The sequence below is a fragment of the Mesoplodon bidens genome (genome assembly GCF_964165515.1).
Source record: "Mesoplodon bidens genome assembly, chromosome: 10".
Lineage (NCBI taxonomy): Eukaryota > Metazoa > Chordata > Mammalia > Artiodactyla > Ziphiidae > Mesoplodon > Mesoplodon bidens.
This window is the reverse complement of record NC_138172.1, coordinates 12,171,570-12,187,919: the sequence shown is the minus strand read 5'-3', so window position 1 is coordinate 12,187,919 and position 16,350 is coordinate 12,171,570. Positions and strand designations below refer to the sequence as shown.

At 42.0% G+C, this 16,350-nt stretch overlaps 1 protein-coding gene across 3 annotated transcripts in view; it reads right to left on the bottom strand.

The window, feature by feature from the left end:
- SUMF1 (sulfatase modifying factor 1) overlaps nucleotides 1-16,350 on the bottom strand; it is a 107,504-nt gene that overhangs the window by 43,203 nt on the left and 47,951 nt on the right. For all 3 annotated transcript variants that reach the window (XM_081247663.1, XM_081247664.1, XM_081247665.1), the window contains 3 exons: nucleotides 8,924-9,006; nucleotides 6,778-6,900; nucleotides 5,081-5,195 (listed from right to left, as the gene is read on the bottom strand). In XM_081247663.1, coding sequence (XP_081103789.1) covers nucleotides 5,081-5,195; nucleotides 6,778-6,900; nucleotides 8,924-9,006 — 321 coding nt within the window. The remainder of the gene's footprint in view (nucleotides 1-5,080; nucleotides 5,196-6,777; nucleotides 6,901-8,923; nucleotides 9,007-16,350) is intronic.

Sequence of the window (16,350 nt, the reverse complement as noted above, 5' to 3'; positions counted from 1 at the left end):
GGGCAAGCAAGTTAGCCTGTCTGGAGCGGTTAAACCATAAGATGAAGAAATAAGAGCATCTACTCAAAGGTTTGAGGGGTTTTCCCTATTTAAACAATATGACGTTTAAGTGAGCTAAAATCAGAAGGTCACCACCCCCAAAATTACCACATGAGAGTATAAAAATTTTAAATGCTCATGGTTAAATTAATCATACCAACCAAAGCTTCCTTCCAGAAAGCTCAGAAGAAGACAAATGTACATGAGAAATACTTCAAACATGTTTATTTTCAGGTGAATGAGCTGATAGGCATGAATACCAAAACATACTAACAACTGTACAACAGAGGCCTAACCAAATACAAATCCAATTCTTCAAATTCCCTGTGGTCAGAATAGTCTGCTCAGTTTACAACCAGAGGGAAAATAATAAAATACATAAAATAGCAGAGGAGGGAGCTATTTTACTGTAGTCCATCCTATCATTAAAGTTCAATTCCTGCTCTCAACTGACCAGGGCCTGTGGACACAACAAGGCAGCTAAGGAGGACTTGAGACAATTCTCTGGGTAAACGGTCCCAATTTAAAGGTACAGATCTCGTCAAGTCTCATTCCAAACACAGGTGGAAGTGGCCTCTCTATAACTTGCGGCTTTTTTTCTCTGCAGGTCCTGTTTCTCAAATTGGTTATTTGTGGGCTCCTGGTAACTGTTCTAATTTTTTTTTTTTTTGCGGTACACAGGCCTCTCACTGTTGTGGCCTCTCCCGTTGCGGAGCACAGGCTTCGGACGCGCAGGCTCAGAGGCCATGGCTCACGGGCCCAGCCACTCCACAGCATGTGGGATCTTCCCGGACCGTGGCACGAACCCATGTCCCCTGCATCGGCAGGCGGACTCTCAACCACTGCGCCACCAGGGAAGCCCTAACTGTTCTAATTTTGTCTTAGGAACTTCCATGGCAACTTCTTCAGGTAAGTTCTATTGAATATACTCCAAGCAGACATCTGTTGAACCCACAGTTAAATGTTCCAACTCTAAATATCTGTAGAGTATCCTTATTTCATATGGAAACTGGTGTTTTCTGAAAAGGTGCACTGACTTGAGAATAAATGACTATTTTCCTTGGAGGCTCATGTGCTTAAATAATGATAAGAAATTCTGTAGCCATTAAGTGCTGTAAAATATTCATAACTGTCCAATACAGCTTCTCATGGCCTTTTATGAAAACTGGCAGACACTAATATAATTTGTGTGGTCCATCAGAAGCCCATGCCATAGGCTTCAAGGCTAAAGGGCAGTGGCCCTACTTCACACAGACTCCCATTGAAGAGGGACATCCAGGCTGCCGAGGCCTTTCTCAAACCACGTGATGGCCACTGTCCTCCTTCTGCACCAACTATCATCTTTCCTGGGGTGTCATGAGCAACCTCATCGGGCACCTTATTCTGTTCATCCTGCAGCACTGTTCTGCCGACAAAAGGTGGCCCATGAAATACTGGCTGGGCTTCTTACCAGGAAATGGTTGAGAACAGGTTGAGATAGTTTAGACCCCAAGGTCTCTAATCACTCATTTTACTGACTAAAACTATGCACCCATGAGAGCACAAGCGATCTTGAAGGAAACTTGAGAAGAACCAACTTCTAGATGGCCTGATTAGTTCCCGTTGGTTTGTGTCGGTACCTTTATCATATACCTAACTCATACATATAGAATTTTAGAAGCACACACATATGCACTCATGTGCCTATTTAAGGGCAACATATTCTCATGCAACTTTTTTTTTACATTAACTGCAAAAAAAAAACTATATTGCTTTAACTATATGGCTCAAAATATTTTTAAAGTTCTGATAGGTCAAGTGTCTCCTCACCCTTCATCTTTTCTAATGTCTCGGTCTTTCTCACTTGTTTATTATTTCAGTTGAAATTCTGGAATCATATGGTCATGTTCCAAATAACATATGTGTGCTACATTCATAAATAAATTTTGGAAGAATTATATTCATGTGAAACAAAAATACAAATATTTTAAAAATGACAACTGTTTGAAAGATTGTTGAAAGAAAACTGTGAAAAGGACTATACTACCCAAAGCAATCTACAGATTCAATGCAATCCCTATCAAACTACCAATGGCATTTTTGACAGAACTAGAACAAAAAATCTCACAATTTACATGGAAACACAGAAGACCCCGAATAGCCAAAGCAATCTTGAGAAAGAAAAATGGAGCTGGAGGAATCGGGCTCCCGGACTTCAGACTATACTACAAAGCTACAGTAATCAAGACAGTATGGTACTGGCACAAAACCAGAAATATAGATCAATGGAACAGGATAGAAAGCCCAGAGATACACCCATGCACATATGGTCACCTTATTTTTGATAAAGGAGGTAAGAATATACAATGGAGAAAAGACAGCCTCTTCAGTAAGTGGTACTGAGAAAACTGGACAGCTACATGTAAAAGAATGAAATTAGAACACTCCCTAACACCATACACAAAAATAAACTCAAAATGGATTAAAGACCTAAATGTAAGGCCAGACACTATAAAACTCTTAGAGGAAAACACAGGCAGAACACTCCATGACATAAATCACAGCAAGCTCTTTTTTGACCCACCTCCTAGAGAAATGGAAATAAAAACAAAAATAAACAAATGGGACCTAATGAAACTTCAAAGCTTTTGCACAGCAAAGGAAAACATAAACAAGAAGAAAAGACAACCCTCAGAGTGGGAGAAAATATTTGCAAATGAAGCAACTGACAAAGGATTAATCTCCAAAATTGACAGGCAGCTCATGCAGCTCAATATCAAAAAACCAAACAACCCAATCCAAAAATGGGCAGAAGACCTAAATAGACATTTCTCCAAAGAAGATATACAGATTGCTAACAAACACATGAAAGGATGCTCAACATCACTAATCATTAGAGAAATGCAAATCAAAACACAGTGAGGTATCACCTCACACCAGTCAGAATGGCCATCATCAAAAAGTCTACAAACAATAAATGCCGGAGAGGATGTGGAAAAAAGCAAACCCTCTTGCACTGTTGGTGGGAATGTAAATTGATATAGCCACTATGGAGAACAGTTTGGAGGTTTCTTAAAAAACTAAAAATAGAACTACCATATGACCTAGCAATCCCACTACTGGGCATATACCCTCAGAAACTCATAATTCAAAAAGAGTCATGTACCACATGTTCAATGCAGCTCTATTTCCAATAGCCAGGACATGGAAGCAACCTAAGTGTCTATCAACAGATGAACAGATAAAGAAGATGTGGCACATATATACAATGGAATATTACTCAGCCATAAAAAGGAACGAAATTGAGTTATTTGTAGTGAGGTGGATGGACCTAGAGTCTGTCATACAGAGTGAAGTAAGTCAGAAAGAGAAAAACAAATACCGTACGCTAACAGATATATATGGAATTTAAAAAATTTAAAAAAGATGGTTCTGAAGAACCGAGGGGCAGTACCGGAATAAAGACGCAGATGTAGAGAATGGATGTGAGGACATGGGGAGGGGGAAGGGTAAGCTGGGATGAAGTGAGAGGGTGACATGGACATATATATACTACCAAATGTAAAATAGATAGCTAGTGGGAAGCAGCCACATAGCACAGGGAGATCAGCTCAGTGCTTTGTGTCCACCTAGAGGGGTGGGATAGGGAGGGTGGGAGGGAGATGCAAGAGGGAGGTGATATGGGGATATATGTAAATGCATAGCTGATTCACTATGTTATAAAGCAGAAACTAACACACCATTGTAAAGCAATTATACTCCAATAAAGATGTTAAAAAAAAAAGAGAGAAAACGAAATGCTTTTAACATTGCTTCATTAATGTATGGTTTTGCTGACAAAAGAGCAGAAAGAAAGGAACACTCATGGAGGGAAACATGCGATACGCAGTCTGGAAAAGAGTTTCGTTATATATCTGAAACCCTCATCAAGAAAGTTTTCTAGTCTTTGACTCATTAATTGCATTGTTAGGAATCTATCTTTTAAAAAATCATCAGACTAATAAGGACCTACTCTATAGCACAGAGAACTCTTCTCAATACTCTGTAATGACCTACATGGAAAAGGAATCTAAAAGAGTGGATATATATATATATGTATAATTGATTCACTCTGCTGTACAGGAGAAACTAACACAACATTGTAAATCAACTATATTCCAATAATAATGTTTTAAAAAATCATCAGAGATACAACTTAATATCTATGCATAAGATGTTCATTGTTGTTCAGCAGAAAAACAGATATAATGTAAATTTGCAAAAATAAGAGGTAAATAAATTAGGGTTCATTCAAATGACAAGTTATCCAGCTACTAAAAGACATGTATTTGTGAAAAACTGCTAATGACAGATAAAACGTTGCTGATATTACACAGGGAAAAACAGTAGGATTTTAAATATCATAGTATGACCCAAAAGCAATATGTAAATAATATATAGGTACATATACACCAGAAACATTTATGCTGGCATCTATGGTAGTTAAGAGCATGGCCTTTGAAAACAAACCGACCTGGTTCAAATCCCAGCTGTGCTGCTTTCCAGCTGTGTAACCTTGGACAAGTAAGTTAACCTCTGTGTGCCTCAGAGTGCTCACCTGGAAAATGGGGATAACAGTACCTACCTTACAGAGCTGAACAGACATTAAATGAGATAGTTCATGCAAATGGCTCAGCAACATGCCTGGCACTCTGCAAGCGCTCACTAACTACTAGCCATTAGGAGCATCATTAACACAGGAAACGAATGGGAGGAAATGCACCTAAACGTGAACAGGGGTTACCTATCTCTGGGTGGTAGGATTCCAGATCCTTTCAATTTTCTCCTCTGTACATGTCTTGTTTTTTCAAAGTTTCCACAACAAATATTATGGAATCAGAAAGAAAAAGGTGTTACAGAAAAAGAACGTCTGGTTAATTATTAGTATTTGCTACGTGCGGTGGTGGACGGAGGCAGGAGGGGGCAGCAGATGGGGCAGAGAGTGAGCGGCACTTTCACTCATTGCTGGCGGTTTCTCGGTGCACTGCAGCCGCCGCCATCTGTCACAAGCCTCGCTACTCACAGGCGCAGTCCCTCGAAAGCCGTCCTCTCCGGTGTTGGTCACAGGAAACTCGCCCTGCCAAATGTTGGCATAATGTTGGCCCTTCGGCTGCAGTTTGTTGCCCCAGGGGAAGAGTCTGTCAGAAGAGACACAGGCATCAGCCTGTCAAATAGACACAGGCTTCTGGACGAAAGTCAAGAGGAGGAAGGCAGTGAAAGAGAGAACATTGCTTGCTTGTTCCAAGTGAGCTATTTAAAAAAAAAAACAAAAAAAATAAAGCTTTTAATCAGGATTTTTTTTTTTTAACTTCCGCACAACCAGTTCATGTCAAGTTCAAAACAACCTTGGTCTCTCCCGAGGATTCAGGAGGCCTGAAATAAATCACAGAACTAAAAGAAGGGCTTATAGGAGGCTGGGAAAGCAGACATCATCCTGGACTTATATGGAAGCATGATCAGGCAACATCACACCGCACTTTTTTATAAAGCCTTCGTTATTTTAAGGAGCCTTTCCTAGAAGATGTGACCCAAACATGAGTTTTCTGTCTCATGGCTCTGGAAGCAAAGATATATTGCTGCTTCAGGAGATGCCTAAAATAAGAAAATCCAAAAAGCAAGGCAGCCTGCCAGGAGGCTCTAAGGAGGACTATGTGACACGGGGACGGGGGCTCAATTGCCGTAGCCCACCTCACCGCACACATGGCTTTGGGAGACTGTCAGGGGGTGGCGACCCCTGCATCCATGTTTCCTAAGTAACTTCACGGGCGGGAAGAAAGCCCAGTAGGAGTAAGCTGCAATCTGGCTGTGGTTTTAAATCAACTGTCCAGCCAAAGTAAGTTCCGTAGATTCAGAAAAAGGTCCACGTATGGAGGTTCCTTAAAAAACTACAAATAGAACTACCATATGACCCAGCAATCCCACTACTGGGCATATACCCTGAGAAAACCATAATTCAAAAAGAGACATGTACCAAAATGTTCATTGCAGCTCTATTCACAATAGCCCGGAGCTGGAAACAACCTAAGTGTCCCTCATCGGATGAATGGATAAAGAAGATGTGGCACATATATACAATGGAATATTACTCAGCCATAAAAAGAAACGAAACTGAGCTATTTGTAATGAGGTGGATAGACCTAGAGTTTGTCATACAGAGTGAAGTTAGTCAGAAAGAGAAAGACAAATACCGTATGCTAACACATATATACGGAATTTAAAAAAAAAAATGTCATGAAGAACCTAGGGGCAAAATGGGAATAAAGACACAGACCTACTTGAGAATGGACTTGAGGATATGGGGAGGGGGAAGGGTAAGCTGTGACAAAGCGAAAGAGAGGCATGGACGTGTATACACTACCAAACGTAAGGTAGATAGATAGTGGGAAGCAGCCGCAGAGCACAGGGAGATCAGCTCGGTGCTTTGTGACCGCCTGGAGGGGTGGGATGGGGAGGGTGGGAGGGAGGGAGATGCATGAGGGAAGGGATGTGGGAACAGATGTATATGTATGACTGATTCACTTTGTTATAAAGCAGAAACTAATTAAAAAAATAAATTAATTAAAAAAAAAAAAAAGAACTACCATACGACCCAGCAATCCCACTACTGGGCATATACCCTGAGAAAACTATAATTCACAAAGAGTCATGTACCAAAATGTAAAAAAAAAAAAAAGAAAAAGGTCCACATACTGTTAGGCAAAGATGAGACCCTCCAAGTACCTGTTTCGCAGGCCTCCTCGACAGCTGTACTCCCACTCGGCTTCCGTGGGCAACCGCTTCCCGGCCCATGTACAGTAGGCGACGGCGTCGTTCCAGGAGACGTGAAGAACCGGGTGATCTGGCCTGGGGAACAGCGAGAGCAGAGTGAGCAGGGCAGGAACCAGGACAGGAACAGGAACAGGAACCAGCAGGACCAGCTTCAGCAAAGTGCCCATCAGCACCTTCACCTCAATCTGTGATGCTGAGGTGGGCCTGGTCCCCAAATCAAGCCCCAGCTGGGCCACATCTGTCACCCTCTACCATGGGTTTCTGACACCTCAGGCTCCCAAAGAGGTTATGATACCCCTTGGAACAAGACTCAAAATATTTCTTCACTTTGCAGGCAGGACTGGACCCCCAGAGAATCTCACTTGGTGCAGTGGGTGTGGAGACGCACCAGCCAGATCCCCCTATGAGGAAGGAATGATTTTCCAGCTGCTGGGCATGGCATCAGCAGAAGCTACCAGCTCTCGGCTCCTTCAGGAGAGCTGCAAAGAGCCGTCTCACAGCCAGCAATGACCAACCATGGCAGGGGCATAAAGGCGCAGCTGTGTGAGTTCACCATAGCTAAATCCTACGGGTCATTTATACCCCAGAGCCCCAGGGACTGGGTGGGACGTCCTGGACCTGCACTGTAGTCTTGGCTTCTCCCTCTGCCCAATCCTGTTTCCTCCCCATTCCTTCCACAGGTGTGGATCCCCTTATATAAACATTCTGCACACCAAGCTCTATCTCATCATCCATTTCTGGAGAATCTAATCTGTGATACTTGGCCTTAAACTTTGTGTCTTTCTGCTACAGATGAGTCAGCTATATGTGCCTCACTCTAGCAAGTGAGGAATCTAGCAAATTCCAACTAAGTCTTTATTTTTTCTAAAGGTATAGAGGGGTAGGGAAGGTTAGGGGGAAAGTTGGAGAGTAAGGGGATAAACATATTTACCCAGCACCAGATAACTTTAATTCCCTGCTCACTCTTTCTCAGGTGGACTCTGCATTCCTAGGCTATTTCTTAAGCATCTTTGAATTCCCTACAGTAATTACACCACGACTTTCACTTATTCTTTACAAGCGCTTATTGAGCACCTATTACATGCCAGTCACTGTTTTCAGCACTGATATTAAGACACGCACTTTTCTCAGAGAAGGACTCACTCAGTGGATATAATACAGTCCACTCTGAGTTTTCCTTCTACCCTTCGCTTTTTCTTCTATTAAATTCAGGAAAGAAGATAACAATTGGGACCTAAGAGGCCATCAACCTGAGGTACCCAAGAATCCTACAACTTTCCACCTCATGGTCTATTTCTACCACAGAGGCTACCACCTCAGGCTTTGAAAGATTTCTGACGTTTTCAAGGGGCTATATCCCTAAAGCTGAACTTCATCTACTTCCAGCTTCCTGACAATGAGGTCAATGACCAGGAATTTTGTCAAAAATAGAAGCTCGAAAATCCCATCTGAAAAACTGGGTTAGGAGAACAGTTTTCTTGGGCTGTTGAGATGCTGAGTCCTGACCCAAACCTTTCTGCGTCTTCAGGGCTTAAAGTGCTATCCATTTTTGCTTGAGATAATTATTTCTTTGCCACCCTGGAGACTTGCTGACCGACTTGCAGCTCTGTGGTTTTTCGGTCAGACGGTGGCTTCAAAGTATGTCAGTCCAGGACTGGAGATAACGTGAGTCCTAAATCCAAGGCCTGAGCTTCTAGAGTGGCCACCTGGCAGGACACCACCACTTATCTGTAAGACAGATGGTCTCCTTCCTCACAATGACCCATTCATGAGGGAGAGCAAACAGACAAGTTGTAAAGGTTAAACATGTCGTGAAATTTGTAATAGGCCTGTCAAAGGGGAAAAAAATCTCCAAGAGGGAACCCTCTGACAGGCCAAATGAGGGAGGAGGAAGGCCACTTATTAAGAGCTCTCTAGGTGCTATGTTTGGGTCTGTAAATACAGTATTTCCTGCCATCCTATTTTCCTACCAACCAAGTGAGTAGAGTTTGTCATACTCACTCTTTTACAGAAGATGGCCACTGAGTTTCTTTTCAACAGCATAGGAACCTATTTTGGAATGAAACATGTCATCTGGGGAAAGACCCACCAGCCTCACCTGTGCAGGACAGTAGAGTCGGGCCCTTCTGGGTGTCTCCAGTTAGCGCCTTTAACAGGTAACCACCAGGGAGCAGCTGCCACCTCAAAGCAACCCAGAATAAGCTGAGGTTAGTTATGATGCCTCTAGAAAAACACTGACTCAGTCTGTGCAGAAAAAAATCTCTCTTAAGGTCTTCAACTTCCAGTTGACTTACCAAATAACTTTACCAGAATATCAAAAATAAAGATTTATATGTAACTAAATCTAACAAATAAGCATTATCTCGGGAATTCTCTGGCGGTCTACTGGTTAGGACTTGATGTTTCACTGCTGTGGTCCAGGTTCAATCCCTGGTTGGGGAACTAAGATCCAGCAAGCCACATGTTGTGGCCAAAAAAAAAAAAGCATTATCTCACACCATAAAGCACCACAGTGATTAAATAAATATGTATCTAAATGGTGTGTGTCTCCAAGAATTTTAAAAGACACACTGCTAGCTAACCCTCTATAATCTCTAACAAGTGAGACAGGTAGTACTGCTCCTATTTAAAAGATGGCAAAACAGCATTAATCTTACAGTTAAGTGCCGGGCTGAAGGTCAACCAAGGTAGTCAGAGACCAAGCTGAAGCATAGCATGAAGAGCTGGACTGTGTTTTCAAAAGACCCTGGTTAATATCCAGCCCAACATTAGTTGTATGGCTCTGGGCAAGTTCACTGCTTGCCTGGCCCCAGAGTCCTCATCTGTGAAATGGGAGCAGGCTCGCCTCCCTCACCTACCTCAGACTCAGAGGAGGCTGCATTAGATAGGACTGGGAAGTGCTCAGCCCAGATCCTGTTCCCAGAACTGTAACTCCTACTTTACAGTTCTGTTAACCCAAATACCAATATCAAGGGGCCCTCATTTAGTGACTGATTGAGAACTTGGCTTTGGAGTCAGGCAAAATGAGATGTGACTCATGGCTCTGCCACTCCCAGGGTGACCCCTGGCAACCTAATCAACCTCACCACACCCATTTTCTCATTTGTAGATGAAAACAGTAACAATGCCTACCTCAGGGGTTATTACAAGGAGGAAACAGAACATACACACAGGGCTTAGGACTATGCCTAGCACTTAGCAAGCACTCAGTAAAGGGAACCAGTCTCAACCATGGGCCTCATGACAGTCAGGAAGAGAGTTACAAAAAAATTACCATCATCAATGATGATAATACTAAGTAAAGAAGTTTGCAAATGTTTCTTCTAATATAAACCAGAGCAGACTCAAGGTTATCCCCATGACAATGTTACTCTCAATCCTCTGCGTCCTGATGAGCTAGCCTGGGTGGAAGAGAAGGGGGAATGTGTTCCTGCTAACAATTACAGCAATCACTGAAAACACCAAACCCTGTCTTGTTCTCTTTTCACATCAGCGCAATCAAAACATTCATGGTATTCCAATCACAATTTGATGGAAAAAGCCAAATTCTTTTATATTTCAATGAAAGACACATTGTGTCCTTAAAGGACACTCCTGCAAACTGTTTTATGTTTCAGAGAGCAGGAGAGGTGAAAGGCATGGCTTCTTCCTATTTCTCCTGTGGCACTGCGGAATCTTTAATGGGGAGATGTTCTCGCTGACTACTCTGCTTGATGTTTAGGTGCCAGTGACAGGTAACTCATTCCATGTCAAGGGAAGACCTGCAGAGAAAGCCCAGGTCATCCCACTCTTACATTCCAGTATCTTTACATCACTCACCCACCTCTACCCCACCCCCAACACTAAGGCCACCAGAAGGTTCTATTTCTCAAATAAAAAAATAAAAAAATTTGGGCTTCCCTGGTGGCGCAGTGGTTGAGAGTCTGCCTGCCGATGCAGGAGACATGGGTTTGTGCCCCCGTCTGGGAAGATCCCACATGCCGCAGAGCGGCTAGGCCCGTGAGCCATGGCCACTGAGCCTGCGTGTCCTGAGCCTGTGCTCCACAACGGGAGAGGCCACAGCAGTGAGAGGCCCGCGTACAGCAAAAAATAAATAAATAAATAAAAATAAAAAATAAAAAAATTTTTAAAAAGGAGAAGAATAAAGAAAAACAAACAGGAAAAATGTTAACCTTTGTTAAATCTGGGTGGTAGGAACTAGAATGCCTATTTTTCTTATACCCTATTGTGTTTTGAAATATTTCATCATTAGCAATTTTTTTAACATCTTTATTGGAGTATAATTGCTTTACAATGGTGTGTTACTTTCTGCTGTATAACAAAGTGAATCAGCTATACGTATACATATATCCCCATATCCCCTCCTTCTTGTGTCTCCCTCCCACCCTCCCTATCCCACCCCTCTAAGTAGACACAAAGCACTGAGCTGATCTCCCTGTGCTATGCGGCTGCTTCCCACTAGATATATATTTTACGTTTGGTAGTGTATATATGTCCATGCCACTCTCTCACTTCATCCCAGCTTACCTTTTCCCCTCCCCATGTCCTCAAGTCCATTAGCAATTTTTTTAATGGATTTATTTATCTATTCTATTACTGATGGGCATTTGGGTAGCTTCCAGTTTGGGCTACTATGAATGGTAGTACTTCTGTGAACATTCTTGAAAGCTCATGACTTAGTAAATATGCATAAGCATTTCTGCTGATTGCACACTGTGGAGTGGAACTGCTGGATCCCAGGGTAGACACAGGCGCAGCTTTAGTAAAGACAGCCGAACACAAGCCTTAATGGCAGAAGTCCTCCACGGCTCCCGACCTTCTTCAACAGGGAACTTCCATGGAGTTGGCTTGTGTGCAGTAGACCCAGGGTAGCTGCTCCAGTGGCCTCTGAGTCCATTCCCTTTCCCTCTCCTCTTCCCCTTAATGCACTCTGGTTGCAAATATTTACTGAGCACCTACTATCTGCCGGGAGCTGAGCGTAATTCCTAAAGGGGATCTTCAACTCCCAGAATCCTCTGAGTATGACTTAAGACAGTTGGTATATTGAGAGTTTTTCAATTATTTATTGCACATATTTATCTTACATGGTTAACTACACAAAGCAGAATACAAAGTGTGAACCTAGGCATTTTATTTTCTTCCAAAAGTATCTACAAAACTCTAATTGGCAGGTCCGGGTACCACCTTCACACATCAGTTCTATAGCTCCTACTCAGCTTCCTCCCCGTCATATACACACACTTGCCTCTCCTTCTAGATATCTGCTTTTCATTTCTCCCACTATCACGCTTGCCTGAAATCTTTCACATTTCTTAGCAACCCATCGAAAACAGACCACCTCAGCACTATTGACTTATTAGACCACATAATTCCTTGTTGGAGGGGTGCTGTCCCGTGCATTGTAGGATGCTCAGCCGCATCGCAGACCCCTCCCCACTAGATGCCAGTAGCATCCTACCCGCAACCCAACTATGACAACCAAAACTGTACCCATATTCACCAAGCCCCAAACAAGACAAAGCTACGGGTCCTATAAGGGAACCTAACGGCATCGCCACCTGTCAGAAAGACTGTAAGTCCCCATTGTAATGGTCAGATGCAGAGTCAGGAACCATTTCCACATAGGACACATGAGGAAGGAAAGGGAAGTAATCAAAGTCACCCACAGCAGAAGACTGAGCTCAGAGGTAGTACATCATTCATCATAGCCAAGTTGTCCTGGGAAAGCCATGTTTTCTGGCCAAACTGATGGCAAATCCCATCAAGGGTCACCAGGTGCCTTCTTCCAAATATCACTGTTAACTCCATGTTTTTATTTATTTATTTATTAGCATCTTTGAGTATAATTGCTTTACAATGGTGTGTTTAGTTTCTGCTTTATAACAAAGTGAATCAGCTATACATATACATATATCCCTATATCTCCTCCCTTGAGTCTCCCTCCCACCCTCCCTATCCCACCACTAGGAGGTCACAAAGCACCGAGCTGATCTCCCAGTGCTATGTGGCTGCTTCCCACTAGCTATGCATTTTACATTTGGTAGTGTATATATGTCCATGCCACACTCTCACTTCAGCCCAGCTTACCCTTTCCCCTCCCCCTGTCCTCAAGTCCATTCTCTACATTTGTGTCTTTATTCCTGTCCTGCCCCTAGGTTCTTCAGAACCATGTTGTTTTTAGATTGCAAATACATGTGTTAGCATATGGTATTTGTTTTTCTTTTTCTGACTTACTTCACTCTGTATGACAGACTCTAGGTCCATCCACCTCACTACAAATAACTCAATTTCGTTTCTTTTTATGGCGGAGTAATATTCCATTATGTATATGGGCCACATCTTCTTTATCCATTCATCTATTGTTGGACACTTAAGATTGCTTCCATATCCTGGCTATTGTAAATAGAGCTGCTAAGAACACTGTGGTACATGACTCTTTTTGAATTATGGTTTTCTGAGGGTATATGCCCAGTAGTGGAATTGCTAGGTCATATGGTAGTTCTATTTTTAGTTTTTCAAGGAACCTCCATACTGTTCTCCATAGTGGCTGTATCAATTTACATTCCCACTAACAGTGCAAGAGGGTTCCCTTTTCTCCACACCCTCTCCAACATTTACTGTTTGTAGATTTTTTGATGATGGCCATTCTGACTGGTGTGAGGTGATACCTCATTGTAGTTTTGATTTGCATTTCTCTAATGATTAGTGATGTTGAGCATCCTTTCATGTGTTTGTTAGCAATCTGTATATCTTCTTTGGAGAAATGTCTGTTTAGGTCTTCTGCCCATTTTTGGATTGGGTTGTTTGTTTTTATTTGTTTTTTTTTTTTTTAAATGAAATCCTTTAGTTTATTTATTTTTATTTTTGCTGTGTTGGGTCTTCGTTTCTGTGCCAGGGCTTTCTCTAGTTGTGGCAAGCGGGGGTCACTCTTCATCGCGGTGCGCGGGCCTCTCACTATCGCGGCCTCTCCTGTTGCGGAGCACAGGCTCCAGACGCGCAGGCTCAGTAGTCGTGGTTCACGGGCCTAGTTGCTCCGTGGCATGCGGGATCCTTCCAGACCAGGGCCCGAACCCGTGTCCCCTGCATTAGCAGGCAGACTCCCAACCACTGCGCCACCAGGGAAGCCCCGTGTTTGTTTTTTTGATATGGAGCTACATAAGCTGCTTGTCAATTTTGGAGATTAATCCTTTGTCAGTTGCTTCACTTGCAAATATTTTCTCCCATTCTGAGGGTTGTTTTTTCTCCTTGTTTATGTTTTTCTTTGCTGTGCAAAAGCAGGTAGGATTGTATTGCTATAAACTTCCCTCTTAACTGCCTTTGCTGCATCCCATAGGTTTTGGGCCATCGTGTTTTCATTGTCATTTGTTTCTAGGTATTTTTTGATTTCCTCTTTGATTTCTTCAGTGATCTCTTGGTTATTAAGTAGTGTATTGTTTAGCCTCCATGTGTTTGTATTTTTTACAGATTTTTTTTCCTGTAATTGATATCTAGTCTCATAGTGTTGTGGTTGGAAAAGATACTTGATATAACTTCAATTTTCTTAAATTTACCAAGGCTTAATTTGTGACCCAAGATATGATCTATCCTGGAGCATGTTCCATGAACACTTGAGAAGAAAGTGTGTTCTGTTGTTTTTGGATGGAATGTCCTATAAATATCAATTAAGTCCATCTTGTTTAATGTATCATTTAAAGCTTGTGTTTCCTTATTTATGTTCATTTTGGATGAGCTGTCCATTGGTGAAAGTGGAGTGTTAAAGTCCCCTACTATGATTGTATTACTGTTGATATCCCCTTTTATGGCTGTTAGTATTTGCCTTATGTATTGAGGTGCTCCTATGTTGGGTGCATAAATATTTACAGTTGTTATATCCTCTTCTTGGACTGATCCCTTGATCATTATATAGTGTCCTTCTTTGTCTCTTGTAATAGTCTTTATTTTAAAGTCTATTTTGTCTGATATGAGAATTGTTACTCCAGCTTTCTTTTGATTTCCATTTGCATGGAATATCTTTTTCCATCCCCTCACTTTCAGTCTGTATGTGTCCCTAGGTCTAAAGTGGGTCTCTTGTAGACAGCATATATATGGGTTTTGTTTCTGTATCCATCCAGCCAGTCTATGTCTTTTGCTTGGAGCATTTAATCCATTTACATTTAAGGTAGTTATCGACATATATGTTCCTATGACCATTTTCTTAATTGTTTTCCATTTGTTATTTAGGTGTCTTTCCTTCTCTAGTGTTTCCTGCCTAGAGAAGTTCCCTTAGCATTTGTTGTAAAAGCTGGTTTGGTGGTGCTGAATTCTCATAGCTTCTGCTTGGCTGTAAAGGTTTGAATTTCTCTGTCGAATCTAAATGAGATCCTTGCTGGGTAGAGTAACCTTGGTTATAGGTTTTTCCCTTTCATCACTTTAAATATGTCCTGCCACTCTCTTCCGGCTTGCAGAGTTTCTGCTGAATGATCAGCTGTTAACGTTATGGGAATTCCCTTGTATGTTATTTGTTCATTTTCCCTGCTGCTTTTAATATTTTTTCTTTGTATTTAATGTTTGATAGTTTGACTAATATGTGTCTCGGCATGTTTCTCCTTGGATTTATTCTGTATGGGACTCTCTGCACGTCCTGGACTTGATTGACTGCTTCCTTTCCCATATTAGGGAACTTTTCAACTATAATCTCTTCAAATATTTTCTCAGTCCCTTTCTTTTTCTCTTCTTCTTCTGGGACCCCTATAATTCGAATGTTGGTGCATTTAATGTTGTCCCAGAGGTCTCTGAGACTGTCCTCAATTCTTTTCATTCGTTTTTCTGTATTCTGCCCTGCAGTAGTTATTTCCACTATTTTATCTTCCAGGTCACTTATCTGTTCTTCTCCCTCAGTTATTCTGCTATTGATTCCTTCTAGAGAAGATTTAATTTCATTTATTGTGTTGTTCATCGTTGTTTGTTTGCTCTTTAGTTCTTCTACATCGTCGTTAAACGTTTCTTGTATTTTCTCCATTCTATTTCCAAGATTTTGGATCATCTTTACTATCATTGCTCTGAATTCTTTTTCAGGTAGTCTGCTTATTTCCTCCTCATTTGTTTAGTATCGTGGGTTTTTACCTTGCTCCATCTGCTGTGTGTTTCTCTGCCTTCTCATTTTGCTTAACTTACTGTGTTTGGGGTCTCCTTTTCGCAGGCTGCAGGTTCGTAGTTCCTGTTATTTTTGATGTCTGCCCCCAGTGGCTAACGTTGGTTCAGTGGGCTGTGTAGGCTTCCTGGTGGAGGGGACTAGTGCCTGTGTTCTGGTGAATGAGGCTGGATCTTGTCTTTCTCGTGGACAGTACAATGTCCAGTGGTGGGTTTTTGGGTGTCTGTGACCTTATGATTTTAGGCAGCCTCTCTGCTAACAGGTGGGGTTGTGTTCCTGTCTTGCTAGTTTTTTGGCAGATGGTGTCCAGCACTGTAGCTTGCTGGTCATTGAGGGGAGCTGGGTCTTAGCATTGAGATGGAGATCTCTGGGAGAGCTTTTGCTGTTTGATATTA